The sequence below is a fragment of the Dipodomys ordii genome, unplaced genomic scaffold, assembly GCF_000151885.1.
Source record: "Dipodomys ordii isolate 6190 unplaced genomic scaffold, Dord_2.0 Scaffold8, whole genome shotgun sequence".
Lineage (NCBI taxonomy): Eukaryota > Metazoa > Chordata > Mammalia > Rodentia > Heteromyidae > Dipodomys > Dipodomys ordii.
In genome coordinates, this window is record NW_012267224.1 from 31,927,761 (window position 1) to 31,940,631 (window position 12,871).

The 12,871-nt window shown below is 34.4% G+C and overlaps 1 protein-coding gene across 1 annotated transcript in view; it reads left to right on the forward strand.

Annotated features, from left to right (window-relative positions):
• Adgrl3 (adhesion G protein-coupled receptor L3) overlaps window positions 1-12,871 on the forward strand; it is a 444,648-nt gene that overhangs the window by 176,396 nt on the left and 255,381 nt on the right. The window contains exons 5-6 of the mRNA XM_013009168.1: window positions 5,857-5,871; window positions 8,136-8,936. Of these exons, the coding sequence (XP_012864622.1) occupies window positions 5,857-5,871; window positions 8,136-8,936 (816 nt within the window). The remainder of the gene's footprint in view (window positions 1-5,856; window positions 5,872-8,135; window positions 8,937-12,871) is intronic.

Genomic DNA, 12,871 nt, shown 5'->3' on the forward strand with positions numbered 1-12,871 from the left:
TAAAGATCTTCTCCCATTCTGTGGGCTTTCTATTTATCTTGCTATCTGTGTCCTTTGCCATGCAGAAACTCTTCAGCTTGATGCAATCCCACTTATCCAGCCCTTTGATTTGTTGTGTTTCTGGATCTTTACTTACAGAGTTTTGACCTGTGCCAAGGAACCCTAGTATTTCCCCTATTTCTTCCTGTAATATTTTCAGACTATCTGGTCTTACAGTGAGGTTTTTGATCCATTTGGAAATGATTCTGGTGCAAGGTGATATCTACAAATTTAACTTATCTATAGCCAATTCTGCCAGCACCATTTGTTGAAGAGGCTATCCTCCCTCATTCCTGTGTTTTTGCCTCCCTTTTCAAATATGAGGTGGCCTTAGATCTATGGGTTCATTTCTGGATATTCCATTCCTTTGATTCTCAGGTCTGTTCTGGTGTCAATACCAAGCTGTTTTTATTACTACGGATTTTGTAATAGAGTTTGAAGCTTGGAATTGATATTCTTCCAGCACTGTTCTTCCTTCTAAGGATTGTTTTTGCTAAAGAATAGCAATTCTAATCACTGTCTTTTATAAGTTTAGCCCTGCAGATTTATAAGATCATTTTACATCTCACAGAAGATCAATGAGCAAGCTAAAGTCCTTAATTTGAAACCCTTTACTAGCATTTATTAACAATGGAGCCGCATGTTTTTGTTCATCAGTTTCCCCATTTGAAAAGTTAGGATAATGAGAATGTTACTTGGAAGATTACTGTGCAGTTTAAATGTTATTAGTAGTGTCTGCTTCGTTGGAGAAACAGTTCTTACCCTAGTGAGATTCCACTTCTTTGTGGCACAGTAACAGAGGGAATGGAGAACAAGAGAAAGAAAAGAAACAAGAAACAAAACAAACAGACACAAAAACCCTAAGTTTCCTTGAGTTTCCATGTCACTAGAAACATTGTCTAACATAAGACAATTTACAGATCTATGCACTTTCCTCTGTTGATCTGGGTGAGGTGTTTATAACTATTTGGGTTTGTGTTAACTCTTCCCTCATGGGAATGGTAACTACCACACTGATCTTTTAAAGATTTAAATTAGGCAATTAATATGACTTTTTAAAATTATAATAGGCTGTTCAAATATAAAATCTTATTGTGAGCTTTTGGTTATATAGACATAGACATATCTGGTTATATAGACATAGATGTTAGTCCAACAAATTATATTCCAGAATAATTATTTCTATATAATTTCATTTACCTTTGTGGCACCTCCCTAACTGCTGAGTTTCTGGGGTAAGATTACACAAATGTATTTTAATATTTTAATCCAAATATTACCAACACAATAAGTTTATTTAAGACACCACTACATTTCAATTAAAAACATGCCTGCATCTAAATTACTTGCTATTTTGGCAACCATCTTATATTCCCATACGTGTCTTTTAATTCACCTATGGCAGAAATATGGAAGCATTGCTGGATTATGACATTGAACTCATTTGAAAAATCTACACAGTAGATAGAAAAATGTGGTCTATGACAGAATTTAAAAGAAAAGAAATTTCAAACAACATTAGAAGTCTATATAATTTTATACATTTCAGTTATGGCACTAGCAATTTTTGGCATGCATCAAACTCTTTGTAAATTTACAGTGCAATTCAGGAAGATTTGACAACATATGATATGTGATTTGATCCATACCTTTTCTAATTAATGAATGCAATTCAAGCCGGGTGCCAGTGGCTCACACCTTTAATCCTAGCTGAGATCTGAGGATCATGGTTCAAAACCAGCCTGGGCAAAAAACTCCATGAGACTCTTATCTCCAATAAACCACTAGAAAACTGGAAGTGGCACTATGGCTCAAGCAGTAGAGTGCTCACCTTGAGATGAGGAGCTGAGGGACAGCGCCCAAGCCCAGAGTTCAAGCTCCACGACCACCACCAACAACAACAACAAAATGCAATTCAAAAGTATTTCATATGGTACAAAAATGGTTGGAACTGATAACATGTTGTTTTTCTAAACAACAGCAAGCTGTATGTTATGACTACTTTATGAACTGTAGAAGATTGAAAGGAAAATTTGCTGGTTTCTTTTTGCCAGTTTCTTTCTTGATACAGAACAAAATTACCCTTTGTTTGAAATTGTCATTTACTCTAACCACGGGATATAGCTTATGACATTAAGTTTGACAAAGGACGACAATAAAATCACATTAAGGGAATATATAAACATATTTATAGAGGCTGAGTGGACAATAAAAATACTTTGAAGATTAAAAGTGAAGAGGGAAAAGGGGAAAAAACTAGTTGCAAAGAGGTTTGGAAATGAGCAATGACAGCTATAATGTCAGAATTCAGGATATTGGACCAGCTAAAAGACAGGAGATCTGAGAAAGACCTTGGAATAGCTGTCATTGTACAACTCATTTATTTATGATCTCACTATACAAAGGAGAGATGGCAGCATTTCAACCCTGTGTTTCGAATTCTTTGCAGTCGGTTTTATAGCAACAACTTTTTCTTGTCAGTGAAACTTACAAGATCATCCATATTTTTCCTTTGTTTTTCTCCAGTTTTATATTTAATGAGTTAGAGACACTAATTTCTCATAAAATTTCCTTTCCTTTACATTCATTAAGTAGTGAAAGACATCTGGTAGAAAAGAAATTGAATATCTGATTTTATACAGTTCATCCAAATTCAGTTCCACCAGTTTTTTAATCTTTGTTATAATGTGCTTAAACTATGTGGGTTTTCCTTCTCCTTCGCTTCCTCTTCCTCCTCATTCTTCTTTTTTATGGTCCTCAGGTTTGAACTCAAGGCATTGTGCTTGCTAGGCAGGCTTTCTATTACTTGAGCTGTATACATTTAGTCCAACTGATGGTTCTATCCTTTTAATTTTCTATTTCAAAGATGGGAAGCTTTTAGCATTAGAATTAGAAAAGAGGCAATGACTAGCCAAGTCTAAATGTTTCAACAACAAATTATTTTATCTTGCCAGTTTTGCTATGGGAATATGATTTGTGTGTGCTTATTTCAACTTAAATTATAGGTCTGTTTTACTTCAGTCTTGAAAATAGCAAATAAATGATAAATGAGATACAGCCAGTCATGACATGGGCAAGACTATCATAATTTTCTCCAAAGCAGACCTGCCTAATAAATCTTAATTTTGAATAACTAGCAAGCAACAGAGGCAAGATTTGCTTGCACTACAGTTTATGCCAATTTCCTGGAAATCAGACCAAGACTAGAAATTAAAAGTAAAATTTTGCCAAATGACAGTTGAGATAATAGAGATGAATGATTTTGAAAAATTAAAATTACATAAAGTATAAGATAATATTTACAGACTATAATAGATTCATAGTCCCTTCTTTTTCTTAGACATCCTATCTTCTACATCATGTAGGTTTTGAAAAATCAACACTTAAAAAGTTGTTAAAATATTTGCCATGAAGAATTGCATGTGAGGAGATGGTTAATGTTCACAGTGTAGACATTACATGTTTTAGAAACATTTCCATATGTAATTCTCCAAAGGACAAATAGAACTAATTCCAGGAAACAAATTCATTGTAAAGTCTTTATAGGATAGTAATTGAGAAAAGGTCAACTTAATTATGCTTTTGTATTCTTACCTTCAACCTTCATTGTAATAGTGGCACATCCAAACTTTTGAGAATACTACTTAATATCTCAGGTTATGGCTATCCTTATTTTGCTTCTCAGTCTGAATACAGGTTTTATTATTCCCAAGATATGAAATACGCCACCAGATACAGCCTTTGCAGAATAAAACAGCATATGTTTCTACTAAAATAATCGGCTATTGGACCATTCTTCATCAGGAATGGACCATCTCCGGATTGTGTTATCAAATTAACTTGCTTGCTTGACTCTGGGATGCTTCATTCCTTAGGCTCCTCACACAGCTCTGGGCTTACCAGGTTTGAATCTGGAAACCTACACTGGATTTCTTTCTTTCTTTCTTTATCTATTATTTATTTATTTATTTTTGTTGTGAATGCCTATATTTTAGGTCTGTTAGAACATTATTCCAAGCATAGGACCTAGAACCATCACAGCGGAAGCTTTTAGATATATTCACCTTACAGTGTTTGCATGGATTTCGCTACCCCGTATCCTCTGTTTTTCTTCCAGATAAAGCTTTGACTGATCTGTTGTGAATGATACCAGTCCAGTATATTCTGAAGTCAATAAAGGGTAATGGGACATGATAGCAAATTAGGACCATATTGTAGAGTCTGAGGTCTAAAGCCAGGAGCTCATGGCACTCACTTGAAATCCTAGCTAAGCAGGATATTAGAGGATCCTGGTTTGAAGCTAGATGGACAGAAAAGTCTGCATGACTCCATCTGTAATTAACCAGCAAAATGACAGACTAGAGGCATGGTTTGAGTGAGAGAGCAAGGCCCTGGATTCATGGTTCAGTACCAGCACACACACACACACACACAAACACACACACAAACACACGAAATGCTATTAAAAATGAAGGTTCATGAATTAGTGAAATTGAAATTACTAAACATATTTGGGGGAGTCATCTTTTTTATTTCTAATGTGTGATTCTGAAGTTTAAAGAATTTCAATAGATAGAAATAAATACGGTTTTGATAAGAATTGACTACATATGCATTTAGGTCAAAGTACAAAAATTTCACCCAAATATAATTATTAAAAACAGTACTTCTCTCTTGTTCTGAAAACTCTCCTGGAGTTTTAAATTTACTTTCTGTACATTGTACATCATCCAGTCTTTTCTACTGAAATTGCCTTAGTTACACATCATCTGTAAACTGGTTTTTCAAATATAAATCTTGCAGTTTAGCTATGATACCATGCTTCCCTGACCTCTTTGCTTTGGTTTATCCATTTCCTCTCATTAGGATGTAGGCAAATAAGTGTGTCTGAAACAAGTTTATACAGTAAAGATGACAATGAATTTCATATACATGTTATATTTTGTCAGAATTATTTTTGATGATATTTGACAAATACCTTAAAAGTAATAATGGGATTTGAGTATACTTAGTATGATATACTTAAGCAGCATGTTTAGGAATCTCTTACTTTCTCAAGTGTGTGTTGACACAGTTAAGAATGTAAAAGAGGCCAAAGTCAAGGTTCATTATTTATGTCAAGCCTCTAATTAAATATCTTTTCCAAAAAGTCAGTGGTTTTTTCATCATGATATTGCATATTGATGAGCAGAAATCAAGTTACTTTACTAAGGGCTTTTAGCACATTTATTTGAAATTTGCTCCTTCCCTACTGATGGCTAACTTATAATATACATATCTCCTAAGAATGACAAGAAACACAAAAGCTAAGTACTGGGAAATGAGTTGTGAAGTTTTTGTTTGTTTGCTTGCTTTGCTGTTGGTGATTTTTTTAAAGAAGAAATCTGTCCTTTGAGCTGCATAAAAACCAAAATTATTGAGTTGAATAATGGTATAAACTATAATATGTATAAGTAAAACTAACCCAATTATTTGAAAATTTTCTGTGTATTTATTTGCTGATCTCATCATTGAAATGCAACTACTGGTCTTTGACTATTACATTTCTTTTAATTTAAAACAGTGTGTTAATCTTACTTTTATTAGATCTGACTATTTTTGCCAAAATTTGACTGTGCTTGAAAGCTTATAATTATTGTGAAAAATTTATCTTATTTAAATATTTTAAAAAAGAAGCCATAATGTTCAATGAAGCAAGTATGAGTGAAGTAAATTATTTTCAGTTTGGAAGAGGTGAATAAAAAGTGCTTGGCCAATATCGTACCATTAATCTATTCTCTTTTCTCCTTTCTCTCTTTACTTCTCTCTCTCCAATAGAAGTGGAACAAAAAGGTAATTAAATACCTTTCATAAATTATATACTATTTATAGGCTAAGTTATTTAACAGTTTTAACATTTAGTTAAAATAATTTTGTTATTAATTCTTATCTATTTTATGGAAATTTATTGACTACTTCTGCTGCTCAACTTCATTTTAATATGTTTTACTGACTAGTGCTGGGTTAATCCTTTTATCCTAACACATATGAAAATTGTAGAATCATTAACAATATATTTTTCAATTCTTTATTTTTAAATAAGTAATTCAAAATCCAGTAAGTGTGAAATATGATTGCTAGACTTGTTTCCATTTTTTAATTTTTATTTTGCTAGTCATGAGGCCTAAACTCTGGGCCTGGGCGCTGTCCCTCAGCTCTTCAGCTCAAGGATAGCACTCTACCACTTAAGCCACAGCACCACTTCCCGCTTTTTCTGCTTATGTGGTGCTGAGGAACCCACCCAGGACCTCATGCATGCTAGGCAAGCACTCTACCACTGAGCCACCTTCTCAGCCCCTGTTTCCATTTCTTTACCAGATTATTTTCCTGGCTCTATCATGATCTCTTCTGGTCCCTGTTTTCACTACTAGGGAAAAAGGAAATAGTTTACTGAAAAAAAAAATCCTAATTTCCTTTAGTAAATATAGAAATTCTTATAATTATCATTTATTATGATTATAAATTAACAGTGGCACTCTGTCCTTACTATGAATGATTTTGGAAGCTAGCTTTTTTCTCCAAAAAAAACCTTTCCATTTCTTCAAAATTAAATCCTTGTATATTTTATTAATGTCTTTCTTTTTTCAATAATTTCTAATACATAGCCTAGTTTCCTTTTAGTGTGTTTTCCTATGGATTTGTTATTGTATTGGTTACTAAATACCAAAATACTAACCACTAATACCAAAATAATAACCCTTTGTTCACTAAAAAACAAACAAACAACAACAACATAAAAAACAGGTTGATATCCAAATTTCTTATGAATTCCTCATTTTTCTTCCCAGGCTACTTCTAATCACTGTGAACCTAACAGTGAACTGCATGGTTAACTTTCGGTGTGTTTGCTTTGCAAGTATATGAGAGCAGTGTTTCCCATGGCAGGTTCTGCAGAACACTGTAATCCAAAGCAGCTCTATTCAAAAGCTCCCGGGATCAAATTCATTTGTAAAATTTGCTCACTCTCCATACTTCTGCCTTGGAGATCCACCAATCTACTATTAGGATCTCTATTGCAATTATATTTAATATGATACCACTTAAGCAAATATGACTAAGGATCCCTTTCATCCTTCTGTGCAAAATGTAGTACACTACTTGAAACAGGTGCTTCAAGGACCACCCTTTGGGAAACATTGCTTGATAGCCCCTTCATTACAGATAAATCTGCCAGGATTTCTGACTACCACTCTCAGTATGCTACTGAACCATACTAAAAGGCAATCTAATATGGCCCGTTTTCATTCTGAAGTATGAGCAGCAAAATATAGCAAGTAATCTTGTTTTTTTTTTAATGCTTTTCTCATGTAACAGTAAAAGGTACATGTTTTTAAGTTCCAATACTACTGTATTTAACAGGACATTTTTAACTGATTAAAATCTAGATCTTGGGTTCTTTTCTGTAACCTTTTGCTTTTTCTTCTTTTCTTCTTCCTTCTTTCCTTTCTGTCTCTTCCTTTCTCTTTTTTTCCTTCCAGTCTCCATCCATCACTCATTTTTAATTGTGTGGGTTGCATGCTTTGTGTGTGTTGTAGGAGCTTCAAGAATCTTTTTTTTTTGCTAGAAGATTCAGTGGCTTGTATTATGGAACTTTTCCCTCCTTTATTTACAATAAAATAATGTGTAATTATCATCTGGGTTTCTTAATAATAACTACTGCACAGCTAATTTCATCAGAGTGGAAGTATTTTCAATTCCAAATAAGACATGTTCTTCAGTGAACTAATAAAAACACTATGATTTTTTTTAGTTTTATATGTCTATACAAGGAAGACATACATTACCACAGCCGTGCATATAAAAAATTATAACATTTGTTTACAGAGGTGACATGGCTACTCATAAAATCGCTAAATTTTTTTTCAGCAAATAAAGTGATTTGGAAAGAATTCCAAAATTAATGAGGAAGTATACTTTAGTTGAATCAAAACTCCAGCCAAATCAGTGGTGGTGGGCATCTCTTGTTAGATTTGTGTTGGCTGATGTGAATAAGAACATGAGAGACAATATTAAATGCATATATTTACTATTTAAACTTTTTTTTCTGCTTTCAACAGTTTTTCTTTGTCCTGGACTACTAAAAGGCGTGTACCAGAGTGAACATCTATTTGAATCTGATCACCAATCTGGGGCTTGGTGTAAAGACCCTCTGCAGGCTTCTGATAAGATTTACTATATGCCCTGGACCCCATACAGAACTGACACCCTAACTGAGTATTCATCCAAAGATGACTTCATTGCTGGAAGACCCACCACTACCTACAAGCTTCCTCATCGGGTGGATGGCACTGGCTTTGTAGTATATGATGGAGCTCTATTCTTCAATAAAGAACGCACCAGGAACATAGTCAAGTTTGATTTGCGGACTAGGATAAAGAGTGGAGAAGCTATCATCGCTAACGCCAACTACCATGACACCTCACCTTACCGATGGGGAGGAAAATCAGACATTGACTTGGCAGTGGATGAAAATGGCCTCTGGGTTATCTATGCAACAGAACAAAACAATGGCAAAATTGTCATTAGTCAACTGAACCCTTACACGCTACGGATTGAAGGGACGTGGGATACTGCATACGATAAAAGGTCAGCTTCCAACGCGTTTATGATCTGTGGGATTCTGTATGTGGTCAAGTCTGTGTATGAGGATGATGACAATGAAGCCACTGGGAACAAGATTGACTACATTTACAACACGGACCAAAGCAAGGACAGTCTGGTTGATGTACCCTTTCCCAACTCATATCAGTATATAGCAGCTGTGGATTACAACCCCAGGGACAACTTACTATATGTATGGAATAACTACCACGTCGTGAAATACTCCTTGGATTTTGGACCTCTGGATAGCAGATCAGGTAGGTTTGAGTTCTGATGACATTCTATGGTGAGATAGTTTTCTCTTAATAATATTGATATTGTCTATTTTGCTGAAGCTTCCCTTATTATCTTCTGACCAGTGTAGCTAAAATTATGCACTGTCTTGCTGTCTGAGAAAGATTGGTGATAATAAAGTTTGGACTCTCATAATGTATAACTGCAAGAGAGTGACTACATTGTCCATTGCACAACTTGTCTTCAAAGTAGTCCTTCTCCTTTGAAGAGTATTTGTCTTTGTACATTGAAATACTCAGCCTTTGCTATGTGTCACCCTTTCAGATGAATTGTGAAGTGCTGTCACAAGTATTCTTCATTGGGAATATGTGAAAGGGTAAGCTTGAAAGATCCAATGCTTCAGAAGACATACTGCTATGTATTCCCCTTACAGAGAGCAGCATGAATGACTATGTCATGGGGAATATTGCAAGTCAGAATGTACATATGCCTGAGTGAACCTATGTGGTACAGAGAAAAATGTTTATAATCCATAAGTACAGAAATTTACATTAAAAAAGAAATGACTGTGTAAACAGCAGTATTGAATACACTTGCATATCTTCATAATCTTTGACATAATCTTCATAAATTTGACATAATCCTCATAATCTTTCAGTTATTTACAATGGTTTCTTACCGAGAACCTATTTCTTATCAATGTTGTTGAAGGACAATCAGACATCCTTTTAATAGTCTTCATCACTTTTATTTACACAACTGAGCAGGATTATTAAATTTAAAAGTTAATTTTCTTTAACAAGACAAACTGATATTCACCAAGACAAAGTATAGTAGAAAAGTTAGATATGAGTTTGAATCATGGAAATAATGTAACAATCCAAAGAATCATTTTTGGTCATTGAGAATTTAACTTATGACTTCTTGCTTAATGTATGTTTAGCCAAGACTTACTAGCATGCTATTTTGATTTAGTCAATTATACATATATTTTCTTATTTATGCAAAACTTGAAGTTTGCCATGTGCTTTGGAGGGGTTATATTTTGTCTTTTGAGGGAACAGTACTGGATTTTGATCTTAAGGCTTGCACTATGTAGGCAAGTGCTATATCATTGAAGCCATGCCCTCAGTCCTTTGTGGTCTAGCTAATTTTTCAGATGAAGGCTCACAATAGTTTTTCCCTTAAGTCCAGGTGGGAGCCACAGAATATTGTTTCAATTATTTTATGTTTATGTCACTATATTATAATAGTATGAATACATATATAGAGAGGGAGAATAATATATAAATGTATATATATTTATATACATACACACGTACATTTGTATATATATATATATATATATACATCAACTGATCTTTGTGAATGAATAGATTTTCACCTTTTAAAGAGAATGAAAAAGACATTTTCTTGAATTCTTCAGAAACATCTTTCCAATTCAAAATAATAGTAATGCTACTATTACTTCAAAATTATAGGAACACTATTATTATTTTGAATAGGACTATTGTGGAAAGGAAAGCCTAAGTACTCAACAGCAGCAAAATTAACTTCTCATTATCTCACACAATGGCATTATCTGGCTCACCACTGTCCAAGTCAGGTTATTTATCCAGTGCACTTTATTGGAGAAGCTGAACAAGTAATCTGGGAAGACAGTTCACCCAAAGCTATGACATTTATAAATAGGAATTTCTATTTTCTTTGGTGGTTTTTGGTATTGAATTCTAATTTTATTCCCTTGTGGTCTGAGAGAATGCAGGGCATAATTGAAATATTTCTGAATTTGGACAAATTTGCTTTGTGACCTAAAATGAGGTCCATTTTGGAGAATGTTCCATGTACTGTCGAGAAGAACATGTATTCTGATGCTGCTGGGTGAAAACCGGTAGATGTCTGTTAAGTCAAGTTGATCTATGCAGTTGTTAAAGTTTGAGATTTCTCTGTTGAGTTTTTGCTGGATTGATCCATCCAGCAGGGATAGCAGTGTGTTAAAGTCCCTAACAATTAATGTCTTTGAATCTTTGTGAGATTTGAAAGAAAGTAAGATTTCTTGGATAAATTTGGGTACTCTGTTATTTAGTGAATAGATATTTAGAATAGTAATATCCTCCTGAAGGAGAGATCCCTTGAGTATGTAATGACCTTCTTTATCTCTTCTCACTAATTTAAATTTGAAGTCTATTTTATCTGATATTGGGATTGCAACTCCCACCTGTTTATGGGGGCCATTTGCTTGGTAGATTATTCCAGCCTTTCACTTTCAGAATATGTTTGTTTTTATAGGCAAAGTGTGACTCTTGAAGGCAGCAGAAAGAAGGTTCTTGCTTTTTGATCCAACTAGACAATGTATGTTGCTTAATTGGAGAGTTAAATCCACTAATACTGAGAGTTAGGACTGAGAGGTTTTTGGTAGTTCCTGCCATGTTATCCACCTTCTTGGGGGCTGTCACAATTGGGTTGTTCCTATGATTCTTGGATTCTCTGTTTGGGGCTGTTGCTTGGCCTTTATTGTACTTTTGTTGGTTTCCTATGTGTAGGAAATTATTAAATATCTTTTGTAGGGCTGGTTTGATGAACATATATTGTTTCAATTTTTTTTTTTTTTTTTTGCTGTGGAAGGTTTTTATTTGACCTTCCCTTACAAAGGAGAGTTTAGCCTGGTATAGTATTGTTGGTTATGTTATTTGTCTTTAGGGAATGGCATATATAATTCCAGGCTCTTCTTGCTTTGTCTCTGCTGAGAAATCTGAAGTTATTCTGATTAGTTTTCCTTTAAAGGTGATTGATCTTTTCTCCCTGACAGCTTTAATTATCCTTTCCTTGGTCTCAATTGATCCTGTGGTTTTACAATGTGACGGTGGGATATCCTATTCAGGTCTGGTCTATTTGGGGTTCTAAAGACTTCTTGTATCTGAATGGGCCTATCTTTATGCATGTTTGGGACGTTCTCTGCTAGGATACTGTTAAATAAATTTCCTAGAACTTTCATTTCTGTCTCTAGGCCTTCCGCTACACCCATTAGCCTTAAATAAGGTGATCTGATGGTGTCTTCTAAATGTTGAATAGATCTATCATGCTTCTTGGATTTGTTTTGAATATTTGTCTGTTCTTCTTCTACAATGTCTAGTCTGTCTTCAATCCCAGAGATTCAGTTTTCAATCTTTCAAAACTTTCTACTTTGTTTATTATTTTCTTTCCTTCTAATTGGTCAGATTGGATAGCTTCAAATTCTTTATTTTTTAATTGTGAGAATACCATATAGAGGAGTTACAATTACATGGGCAAGATAATGAGTACATTTCTTATCAAGCATTGTTGCCTCCTCTTTGTTTCCCCTTCCATCCCTTCCCAACCTCCCCCCATTCCCTCACCAAAGTTGTAAAGTTCGTTGTTGGAGCTTTGTTTTTGATCTTGCATGGTCTTCTTAATTCCTTAATTTTGTTGTCAGTGTTCATTCTCAAATCCCTTAGTTGATTGGTTATAGTTTCTTGGGACTCCTTTTCCTTCTGTTGGGTTTCATTCAGCATTCCCTTTGTGGCCTCCATTGATTCCGTTAGCTTTCTGTTCATTGATTCCATGAATGCCTCCATTAGTCTTTGTTTATTTTCATACTGTTCAGGCAATTCTCCCATTAATCTCTTGAAATTTTTGTATTAATCTTTGGTTGGCCTCATCATGCTCACAGATTTCCCTATTATGCTCACACAGAGTCCTTTGCATGCTTCCAGTCTTTTCTTTCATTCAGTATGTTTATGAGTAATGTTTGTAGAGCATTTTGGGAATTCTTCTCTGGATTATTTATTAACTGTTCTTTTTCCTGATTTTCATGAGCAGGAGTTGAGATACATGGACTTGCCATTTTTCTTGTGTTTTCTGGCTTGTTTTGCCCATTTGGGAATGAAAGCGAAACCAATTCCATGCTAGAAAACTATGTTAAGGCAAGCATCTACCA